Below are 12,253 nucleotides of genomic sequence, written 5' to 3' on the forward strand. Positions count from 1 at the left end.
ATTAATCAGAATACCTAGTTATAAAAAACAAAAGAAAGAGTTAAGAAGCTGGTTACTTCTATAAAAAAAAGAAAAAGAAGATTGTACTAGTGAAAATCAACCAGTACAAGAAAAAGAAACTGATAAAGATTACTTAAGTCCATGGTGTATTTTTGATGAATTTATTAGACATGACTCATCTAAACATACACCTGTATCTAGAGATATAAAAGAAGTCGACATGTATTTGTCTGATGATATTACCCAAAAAAAATTTCGAACGGTGATTGGAACTGTCCATTACAGTGGTGGAAAAACCATCGCCATGTATATCCTAACTTAACCACTATATTCATAAAATATTGTAGTATTGTAACAAAATCTGTTCATTGTGAACACATGTTCAAAATCTGGTTTAATTTTAAACAAAAGAAGAAACAACAAGAAAAGTGGAAAAACGTATGTTTTTAAATGTCAATTTAGACGATTCGCGATTTAATAATGTGTCATGTAAATGTAAGTACTATTTGTATTGTTTAATTTATTTTTTAAGTTATAATAAATATATCCTTCGTTAGTTTCTTTTAATATAATAGCCAATATGTTTTTTGTGTAATAGTTTATTTGAAACTACTGATAAACAATCAACTAGTTACAATTTACGAAAAACGGTTCCGATAAAAATGTCACGACCCACCTCTAGTTTCTTAGGATCGGAACCAGAGATCTCAGATCGGAACTAATCGAAACTAATCGGAACTAATCGTCTTACTACTGGGCAATGGGCAGCAATAAGAAATATGGAGGGGAGACCAAGGGGAAATATGATTGTTATCTTTGTCTGTTCGCTGAAAATATGATTTTATATCTGCGTTAGATATCCTGTTAAATTTTACCATACCGACCATAAAGTTTTACCTACACTGTATGTACTGCAGCTCTATTTATATATTACAGTCCCTATTAAACCTCTTGACTTGTTTAAATTTTATGAATGGTGTAGATATATTGTGTACAATGTGTGTAAAACTATTCGTCCTACTTGAAATTGGGAAGGAATTCAAAATTCGCCGCAATACAACTATAACCTTAGATTAATGAAACGAAAGATTTAACATTCAGGCAACAAACAGATGTGCAAAGGCGGTCAAATATTTCTAGTTAGGACAAATAAGTAGGAGTGACAGATACGTATTCAGGACAATTTTGGAATAATAAAATAACGACGATTTAGAGTACTTAATTATTAAATAATTTATTAACTAATGCATACAGTATTAGCAAGTTTTGCAGATATTAGTGATTTTTTTTTTCAAATGAAAAATGCATATAATAAATAAATAAATACTGTATTTTCTTTTATACACACATAGTGTCATTACATTAGTGTCCCTAGTATCATTACATTACATTTATATTAAAAGAAAAAAGAACATTTTGCATTCTAATAACATCAGAATTTGAATATGTTGTATCAATATTAAAATCGCCGCATACAATAATATAGGTGTTAGATTAAAAACCAAATTTTAAACAGATTCAAGATTCTCTAAAAAAACCATCAGTATTACCGGATGATGATCTATAACAGTTTAATATTATAACTATGTTATTTAATTTGATTTTATAAGAACTGCAACAAAATTCCTACGCCTAATAAGCCTCTAATCCACATTTCTACGCCTCCACTTCTGCTAAAGTTGTCACGGGTGTAGTTACTTAGTGCTTAGTGTTTCTATTAAATATGTGTTGTTGCATTCAGAAAAGTCAGTACTAGTTGATTGTCTAATGCCAGAACTTCCACTAGTTTCTTGTGCGTTTAATGAGAGTTTCTGCAAAAATGCTATATCACAAGCGATAACTTGGTAAGTATTATTCTGACTCTGTCTTTTGGAAACAACAGTTAAGAGAGGATACTGATTGTAAAAGCGGTCCTACAGACAAAAAAAACACCCAAAGTCAACACATAGTCGGAAAGCAAAAAGTACCTTTACACAAAATCATTTTACCAAAATGAAAATTGAAGTTACCTTGAGATAGCAGAAGAGTTAAAGGTATCAGAAAACAGTGTATTTACTATTTTGTATGAACATTTATCAACAAGAAAATATCGGATCAAAATATGCACGCATTAAAGATTCAGGCTGATGTTTACAATATTGTTTTAGCACAATAAATATGAAGATAAATTCTGTCGATATTTGATATTTTATTATATATAGATTCACTTAGAAGTTAAATCGGCATTCAACTGAAGTGAATATAGCATTATTGCGTTTAAAAAAAAGAAAATGCAAAAAACGTGGTAGAAATATACCGTACCAGGTGTTGTCAGTATCAAAAGTATATAAATTGTATGATTTTTTCTATTCATCAGAGTGTCATCTATATGTAATCTAATAATAATCGATATTTTGTTTCAGGGTACTGAAGGCGATTACCAGTCCGTTGTCTACTTAATTGTATTCTTCGTATCGCTCTTCGTTGCCGTTACTTGCTTCTCAATATTTGAGGTAAGTGCTATTTTTATGCGAACGTTAGTAGATCGTACTATAATAAGAATAATAAGGGCTTTTCGACCGAAAACGGTGCCACCTTTGGCATGTTGATTTGTAGAATATGAGTAGCACGATCATAAATTTGATAAAAAATAAATTCAAATTGCGCGTTAAAAAAAGTTTCGTAGCATCATTTTCTGTCACTATTATTATTCTCTTTATAAAATTGCTTAATTAGATCTGTCCATGCGTTTAGATCTTGTGTTGTATCAACACTAATCTTTACAAAAGTCTTTCACATTTTTAATTTTATCCATTGTGTCATTTTAAAAACATTTATTTTTTAAAATGTCCAATAATTTATGGCTTATCATAACTCGCATTTATACTCGTTTCGCTATTCCGACAGTCCGAACTGTCTAGTGAATTTAGTAATTATATTTTTGCGAAGTTAGTTACTTTTTGACAGACTGAAAGTGGCTGGAAATTACTATACAACCAGGCACACGTACTCATAGGCAATATTAATAGCAAACAAACTAAATAGTAAATAAAATAGAACTTTGCGAATTACCGACAATCAATATTTATTTATCTGCACCATATAATAAATAGTTATGTTAAATTATAACAACTAAAATATATTTTTTAAATATATACTACCCAAAATTTGATGGGTTTAGTATACACTTCCACTATTTAGAACAATTCTTTTTTTAAAGAAAGAAGTCTGCAATAGTAGGATACTTGAGCTATTAATACTGAGAAGTAGAAATTGTTGTGTTGTAGGTTTCCGACAATGAATCTGTCCAAATATGCCCGAGCTAAGCGAATGGAATAACGAACTGTTTTATCTGTTTGTCTGACAAATTTTGTTATAATTTATCATTTTCTTATCCTATCTTATCATAGTACCCTTCGCGCATCGTTTCTGTTGAGGCTCAATGATATTATTTACAACATAGCATTGGTAGATACGTTGGCATACACAGGTTGTGATCAATTTATACAAATTTGGAAGGATAAGTAATTGGGAGATATTTGGCTGGATCTTTGGTGTTTTGTTGATCCTTCGGTATTAAGTTAGTCGTTCCTTGAGTTAGAAAAGATAGTAATTCTGTAACGAAAATATTTTGCCTACCTCAGGGTAAGAACATGGGGTAGAAATAGGGGACAGAAACTATGGGGGCGAAGATAAGGCAAGCAAAACAATCGTTACTTGTGCGAACGACACTCAGTTGGTTGTTGGAGAGCCTGGGTCGTGGATAAGTTGAAATAAATGGGTCGGATTGGGGTATCTACACAATGAATGAAATAAAAAGGTTACTTACATAAATCTCCTGGACAAATGGGCAAAAAAAGACAAGAAGAAATACCTCTAGCTATTTAAAAGGGACGCCGCTTCGAGAAAACTTCCTGCTGGAGGAAAGAAAGTTTCTTCCTTCCTAAAAAGTAAACATACAAAAAGGTTAGGAGATTTTCTAAAATAAAAACATTAATGGATCAGAGAAACAAATCAAACGTTTATTTTTGTCTCATACAAACAGTTATCAAACATAAAAATGGCACAAAAAATATACTATATAAATAGTTGCCAAATACAGAATAAAAAACTTACATGTGTCCGTTTACAAACTTCGTTTACAAAGGGGTTGGAGATACTACAAAACTTACAAATGTTATCGCACAGAGATTAACCTTTTTTTAAACAAACAAAACAAATGAATATCGAAAAGAACAAAGCTAGCTGTCATATGTTAACATTACATTAAAAAAAACAATTAAAATGACAGCTGTTAAACCATAAAATTTACAATTTATTAAATATTACAAAATCCTTTTAAATTTTAACGAAAGCAATTATTAATAATTATCAAAAATAATGTCTGTCTTTACTTTAAAATTAATATGTTAAATGTTACCTTGATTTCACTGTTTAGCACTTAACTTTCAAAAAAACTTGTTAACATCTATGGGACTCTATCTGGACATATTCTTCAACAGGGACAAAGCAAACCATTTCCATACTCAGGGACGAACAATCAAGAGATGTAGAATTATTTTCTGTGGAGGAAGCAAGCTGACAACGGGGACAACCAATATAATAATTTTCCAAATTTCTTCAGTGCCGGATCACAAATCTTATGGTGATTACTATGTTCTAAACTGCCATATTGCAGAGAGTATTATCACCTTAACCGGTCTTAAGACATAACACAAAAAAAATCTTTCTACTCTGGCATCTCTTGCTTCACTCCATTGTAGCACGTCTGCTCTGCTTGGGGCTTAAATGTCGACTCTCCAATGCCTTACATTTTACAAATTTCAACGCAAAATAAATTTCCCTTTACGTCTCACAGCTAGTTTTTGCCTACAAACTTAAAACAAACAATCTACCCTCCACTTGACCTAGTTCTTAGCAACGAACCGACAAAAAATAATCTCGATTATTTACTTTTAAATTGGTTAACTGGAAATTTTTTACCTCACAATACATACAGAGAATAGGGGAATATTAATGTAAACAAAGACAAAAAAAATATTCTCAGTTAATACGTCTTGGAAAAACCGTATACCTGACTTGTAATATTATATTAGGGGACTCAAATGTAAACAAATGACAAAAACAACTGAATACCAAAACTTGATATTTAGAATCTCAACTTAAAATGCCATAATATATTGATCGTTTTAAAATTCATTTGCAAACAGAAAAACGAAAATATTCCACCAAATTTAAAACGCTACAATTCATGTGGATAAAAAAACCCCGATTAAATAATATTCCTAAGCATTCACAAACATTTCACGATTTCTTAATCCAAAAGTTGTGTACTGCGTCTGGTCCTGGAGATCCACTTGTATTTTATGCCATTAACTTCTTCGTTGTGCATCGTTTCCTTGATCCACCTAGCATTGGTGTTAAGATTAGCTTACGTTCAAAAATAATTTCCTCAAAACTCATAAATTTCTTAGTGGTTTGGGTACGATTTATTGGCACTTCATACAGTAGAATTAAGTTTTCTATAGTACACCTCTGGTATTGTCGCATTTTGCGCATTAGGCTGTCTTAGACAATAAAAATACTTTTTGTTTTAATGTATCCAGGTAATGTTAAGCCATGCTGTTCACTCCTTGAACATATTCTGTCATTTGTCCAGTATCCTTATGTACTATATTGCTATAGTATATATTTAATAGTAAATTTATCTTATCAATCGTTTTCCCAGGGATCAGTCCGTCCGAAATTAGATCCACGTCGTGTGCTGATGTTAATACCCAAGATATTAGCAATTGCTGTTGTCGCACAGTAGATCAACATGTGCTAATATTCCAATGCATGACTTCATTGTTAGAAGGCTTTATTCTTGGTAGTGGTGGTTGGTTAAGTAATATCTACAATCCCTACGATATCAATCAAAAGGATTGGACTGTAGTGGGGCTCTTTCTGTGTTGTTAGTCCCTAGATAATCTGGTATGCCGGAGTATCTCTCAAAAATTTTCTTACACATCTGAATGTTCAGAGCAGTAACTCTCTAAAAGAGATGTTCACTAAGACCAAGTTGTTTTATATTTTAAGAGGTTCTTTAGAGTGACACCAGTAGTAGATAGAATAATAGGTATCGTTTGGTTACTTTGCATTCTCCATTCTCTTCATAGTTATATCTCAAGATCTCTGTACTTGCCAATCTTTCCTTGTATTTTTAACATGCATATTATAGTTGTTAGGTATCGTCACATAAATTAGAGTTGTTTGTCCAGTTGTCTAGTAACAAGTATGAGATCCGGTCTATTATGTGCCACTGTGCGGCTCAGTATAGCTTCTAGTTGTCATTGTTAAGCTTACTCTTAGAGACGTATTGAGTCATGTGTATGTCAGGTTTCTTGGGCTTGCGATTCATATCGAAATTTGTCATTTTGACCTAAGGGGCTTTTGACTATGTATTTCAGGTAGTTTTTTGTTGGAAGAACCTGAACCTGAATAACCGTTTTTGAAACCCTTCGTGTCTGGAAACGTCTTTCCTAATATCAGTCAAAATAATTCGACGCCTTAGTATCAATAATATTGGCTGACTTCATTGGGACATTTCCCATGCAGAGGTTTACCCATCTATATTCGCATATTTTCTTCCTTAGAAAAATGGTTTATGCGCATTTCTTATTTCCGGCGATTAAGCGATGTTGTGTCATCTACTGTGCAAATTGCGCGATGTAAAGTAGATGTCTGAAAATCGATTCATAAATTAGCAACCTATTTTTCTAATTGTTCACCTATATCCATACGTCTTGTTTCCCCTAGACATCGCAGTAATGTTCTCTTAACTGCACTTCGAAGATGATTTTTTCTTGTGTCTTTGTGAGAAGTGTTCCTACTTTTTGCTGGAGACTCTGTGGTCCGTTTTAGACCACTTTACAATACCAAATGAGTAGCTAAGCCTGCAACATGCGTAGGAAGTTAGTTTGGTTTTCATTTAATCAACAGTTAATCAACAGCCTTGTTGTAGTCAAGTTAGGAATGACTCTGAGTGAGTTAATTAAAGTTGTTCTTTGCGGCCCATTGAACCCTTGGCTCTATAGGTTTTGTCTTGTGACTTTATGATGTTATTTAGAGCACAGTATTGGTAGATATGCTGGCTGGATGTTGGATGTTATTTTAATTCTTTGGGATTAAAAGTGATTCTCGGAGAACGGAATGATTATATTTCATGTGTATTAGAAATAACATGATTAATATTGATAGACACTCGTGAACACTCCAAAACTTCCAGGAAATTTCCAGCCATTTGACAATGTTTAATACTTCTTTATTGGTGAAGGGTTCGTAAGAAATATTACTGTAGTGTTGATAGTTGTTTGTCATATCTTCAATTCATCCAAAATTAGTGTTAAGAATAGCTGGCGTTTTAAGTTGATTATCTTAAAACTCGTCAGTTTCTTCTTGACTTGGGTCGAATTTCCGGTGTTTACTAACTTTTATCACCCGAAGCGTCCTGAATAAACGTTTTTTGTTTTTCGAATAGAGTTTTTGTTTTAATGTCTCCAGGCATTGCTGAGCTGTATTGTTATCTGGATCATGTTGTCAGTGACTTAGAGTGCTCAGCATTATTTCTTTAAGTCTTTTGGTTACTTTTCTACTTCTCATTCCTCGAATGTATTCCGTAATTTGTTCAATATATGTACTACGCAATAATTCAATCAATTGGCGATTACCAATGCGGCTTTAGGCCTGGAAGATCAACAATCGACCAAATATTTACTATCAGACAAATGCTAAAAAAGTATTGGGAATATAATAAAGAAGTACACCAGATCTTCATAGATTTCAAACAAGCATATGATTCCATAGATCGCTTAAAACTGTGGAGTGCAATGATGGAGTTAGGCGTACCAAAGAAGCTGACCATGATTGCGCGAATGTGTGTCAACAATTCCTTTGCACAAATTAGAATAGGAGGCAAAACTTCAAAGGCTTTCGGCATAAGCACCGGACTCAGACAGGGAGACCCGCTGTCCCCATTACTATTTAACCTAGCATTGGAATATGCAATGCGAAAAATCTATACCAGAGTCAAACCAGACATAACTGCCAGAGAAGCAAAGATTATTCTCGCATTTGCAGATGATGTAGATGCAGTAGCACAGACAACACTGGAAGTTAAGGATATAGTATCGAACTTTGAAGAAGCAACACTAAGCGTAGGCCTGAAAATAAACGAAGAAAAAACTAAATACATGGTCGTATCAAAAAAGAAACGACAGCGAATAAGACAAAACATTACCATAAACGATCATAATTTTGAGGTGGTCAAAGAATTCAAATACCTAGGAGCAACAATTACCAGTGAAAACACAGGAGAACGGGAGGTTGAAATACGAATACTGGCGGGGAATAAATCATTCTTTGCCATTCAACATCTAATGAGGTCAAAGCTTCTCTCAAGGCGTGCCAAAATCCAAATGTACAAAACCATAATACGACCAGCAGTGACATATGGAAGTGAAATATGGACATTGAGAAAGAAAGAAATCAATAAGCTATTAGTATGGGAACGCAAAATCCTGCGAATTATATATGGTCCTTGCAGGGACAGCGTGACAAATGAATGGAGGAGCAGATACAACAATGAAATAGAGACTCTCTTCGGGAAAGGAAACATCGTAAGATACATAAAAGCCAATAGATTAAGATGGGCAGGCCACGTGGTACGGAGTGATGACGACAGACTGATTAGCAATGTGTTTTGGGAAAGACCAGATGGTAGAAGATCGACAGGAAGGCCTAGAAAAAGGTGGAAAGACGCAGTCAGGGAAGACCTGGAGAAGATGGAAGTAAGGCCATGGGAAATAATAGCACAGGATCGGAATCAATGGAAGGCAATAGTAAACGCGGCAAAAACTCACGAAAAGTTGTAAAAGCTAATGATGATGATGAATAATTCAATCAAATTATTTGCATCCCTTCGTGTTATGAATTTAATTGAATTGATTTCTTGTACGGCATGTGTCATTTCGCTTACCAGTATCGTTGTGATGCTACGTATTATCAAGTTGAGTTTCTTGTATGGCAAGGTCAGAAAGCTGCCCCATAAAATCGGTCCATTTTATGCGCTGCCTCGGTCGTTGTGGTTGTTGTTGTTGGGCTGTAGCTAACAGTGTTCGGGGGCCCGCCTACTCAATGCCTTGTCACCGCTGTCTTTCATGCTGTTACGTCCAGCACTGGCTCCAGACGTGCTCTGGAGATCTCCAGGCAGCGACGCTAAACATAAATTATTTGATCACGATTTTTATAAGTGTGCATTTTGTACCTACTGCTAGGTGTCAGTTTTTCTTTAACGAACTGACAAAAACTTCTGTAAGTTAGTATTAGTATCAAAAGGATTGTGATCTCCATTATTCTCTAGATTTAAGCCATATGGTTCCACTATTCTAAGGGAAAAATTCACTTATCCGGTGCTTATGGTATTAGTAATATTATTAATATTATCTGCGTGGCATCTACTTTCGGTTTCTCCAAAGCTATCAATTAATATATGGGGAGAATATAAGGGTATTTCTTATCCCTACATACAACACTTCTGTACAAAGTAATCGATTCATAATTATTTTGCGAAAGTACGTTTCCTATTTTAATCCAAAAAGTGTAAATTTAAAAATATTTAGTGTGCATTATTAACCTCATTACTGAGTTTTAAAGAATTCTCTTTTTGGGAGAATCGGATGACGTATTACAAAGAAAGAATGCAACAGGTAGAGAGGGGGTCAGAATTTTACTCATTGAAATCGACACGCACAGACTTGTTTCGGTTAACATCGTACGCATAAATATCCATAGCAATAAATACATCAGTCATTTATACGAAGTTCGCAAGTGCATTACAAATGGATACCTAATTTGTCAAACCAGCTCAAGCAGTAGCATCATGAGCCAGAGGGCCGTGACAAATCGACTAAATTTTAGCCAATCAGCTGTATCCCGAGTGTATCGTCGGTACCAAGATACTGGAGATTATGTCCGCCGACAAGGAGGAGGCCGTAAACGAATAACAACGTTTAAGAGATGATCAATTTCTTGAATCGAAATCTCTGAAAAATCGACATTTAACTGTGCTAATCTCAAAGAACACGATCAATCAACCACGATTGATCGGTTTGAGGTTGTAAGTTCATATAAGCACAGTGTTACTACAGGAAGAAATAAAACATATATGTGATCTAGCAAAAGTGGCCATAGGAAAGATGGCCAAAATATAAGAACTTCAAATTTCACGAACTCTAAAAATGAGGTTTATTAACTGCTTAAGATTTCGCATACTAACATACGGATCTGAATCTTGGGTCCTAGGATAAGCGGAAAGAAGAAAAATAGACGCCACTGAAATGTTACCTTTAGAGAAGCATATTACGAATTCCGTGGACCACATGACAAATAATTCGATTCTAAGTCAGCAAACGGCTATCCAGCAAAGTCCATATCCAACAATTAAAATACTTTGGACATGTAACGAGAGCAGACACAGAAAACATGAAAGACTTATTATCCAAAGAAAAGTATGAGGCCGAAGATCATGAGGAATATCACCAACAAGATGAATCGATCAAATTACAGGAATATGAAAAAGGCCTATGCATGAGTTAAAAGAAATGACCAGAGAAAGAGATCTTTGGAGATGGACTACATCAGATGATCACTACATTCTCTCCGGTGGGTCAGAATTGTACAGATTGAACAGAGAGATATAGCATACGAGAAACTGTGTCATATGAAGGCGGTTCTTGCAGGTTTTGGACAGGCATTTCCATGGATCGGAAAACCGAGTGGTTTTTCGTGTCTGGTGGAGCAGGTTTTACGGGAACATGTGGTTCCGTACGCGGGATGTATTGGTTATGCCTTTATTTTAATGCACGATGCCATTCCGCACGAATCACTACCACATATCTGACTGAGATCGGTATACCTACAATAAATTGGCCTGTGTTGAGCCTGGACTTAAATCCAATAGCGCATGTTTGAGTTGGAACTTAAAGGAAGGGCCTGGGACAGAAATCATGCACCAGGGAGAGCTGCGCTTAATAATGAATAAGAAGCAATGCTTCAAGCATTTATTAGAAAATTCATCCGATCCATGCGAAATCGACTGGAAATTGTAATTAGGATTAGGGGGGTAATATCGAATACTGAAAAATAAAGAAATTCATTTTGTAATTGATGATTTCTTTGTTCATAACGTCTTTCTTGTGGTCGTTCCAATGATAAATATGTAGAAAACTGTTCGTGTTGTATATTGTTTTTATAATTTATCCTGCCAATAATGCAATAGCAGTTTTTTAAAGTTCAATAATAAAGTTTGCACATTACATATTTTTATTTTCATACTTCTTACATTGAAACATGTGGTGTAATCTCAAATCTCGCTTTTGAGTCGATTGTTTGAAGATACTCCAGCATACCAAGTCACCTAGGGCTCGATAATACGAAAAGAGTCCCACCAATTTTCCCCTTAAAGGGGTCTAAGCCGTATGGCTAAATTTGTATAATCCTCAATATCAGGATTAGCAAATTTAGCCAGAATGCTTGAATACTTTTTTCCAGTAAAATACAGCACCAATATTACAAAATACACCACCTATAATATATCCCCCTAACCAAGTTGTATTACAATCTTTCCCAAATTTTCAATGCAATTCGAATATAAACCCCACATTACCTACACCTCAAAATGGAACTTATGATTCTCTTGTTACGAATGAGTCACCGGACGTTCACGACTGACAAACCATAAAAAAAGTACCCAAAAACGTAAAAGAAATCCCACAGGCATCTAAATAGCAACAAAATTCTGCTTCGTACCTACCAAATGAAAGAGGATAGTGTAAGATATAACTCTAGTTAAGGCTGTTTTATCGGTGCATCAAAATCTAGGGACAGTGTTTTCTCTGTTATTTACTGACAAAATGTCTCGAAATTTGGACACGTTATTCGAAATTATGTTGCCTTTAAACTGATGGTTTTACTTTTTTTATTTTTTTGAAACTTCTGTTGAAAAATTGGAATATACTGTTTAACGTTCTATTATAACCAAACTTTTTACGCCCATCACTCGAAAGAGTTTTTTTTTCTGTAATCGTTGATTTTTGTTTCACCTTTCTGTGTCCAGTAATAATCGAGAAAAGCGTGTTCCAACTTTAAAGAAAATTGCTAAAAAATACTGAAATCTAATAGTGAAACGTGTTACTCATCATTGGGCTTAGTTTCATCGTTATCGCCTTCGTGACGT

General features: G+C 34.4%; 1 protein-coding gene across 4 annotated transcripts in view; it reads left to right on the plus strand.

Annotated features, from left to right (window-relative positions):
• LOC140450208 (choline transporter-like protein 1) overlaps positions 1–12,253 on the plus strand; it is a 258,955-nt gene that overhangs the window by 229,587 nt on the left and 17,115 nt on the right. For all 4 annotated transcript variants that reach the window (XM_072543690.1, XM_072543689.1, XM_072543688.1 and 1 more), the window contains one exon: positions 2,403–2,492. In XM_072543690.1, the coding sequence (XP_072399791.1) occupies positions 2,403–2,492 (90 nt within the window). The remainder of the gene's footprint in view (positions 1–2,402; positions 2,493–12,253) is intronic.

The sequence above is a fragment of the Diabrotica undecimpunctata genome, chromosome 9, assembly GCF_040954645.1.
Source record: "Diabrotica undecimpunctata isolate CICGRU chromosome 9, icDiaUnde3, whole genome shotgun sequence".
Classification (NCBI taxonomy): domain Eukaryota; kingdom Metazoa; phylum Arthropoda; class Insecta; order Coleoptera; family Chrysomelidae; genus Diabrotica; species Diabrotica undecimpunctata.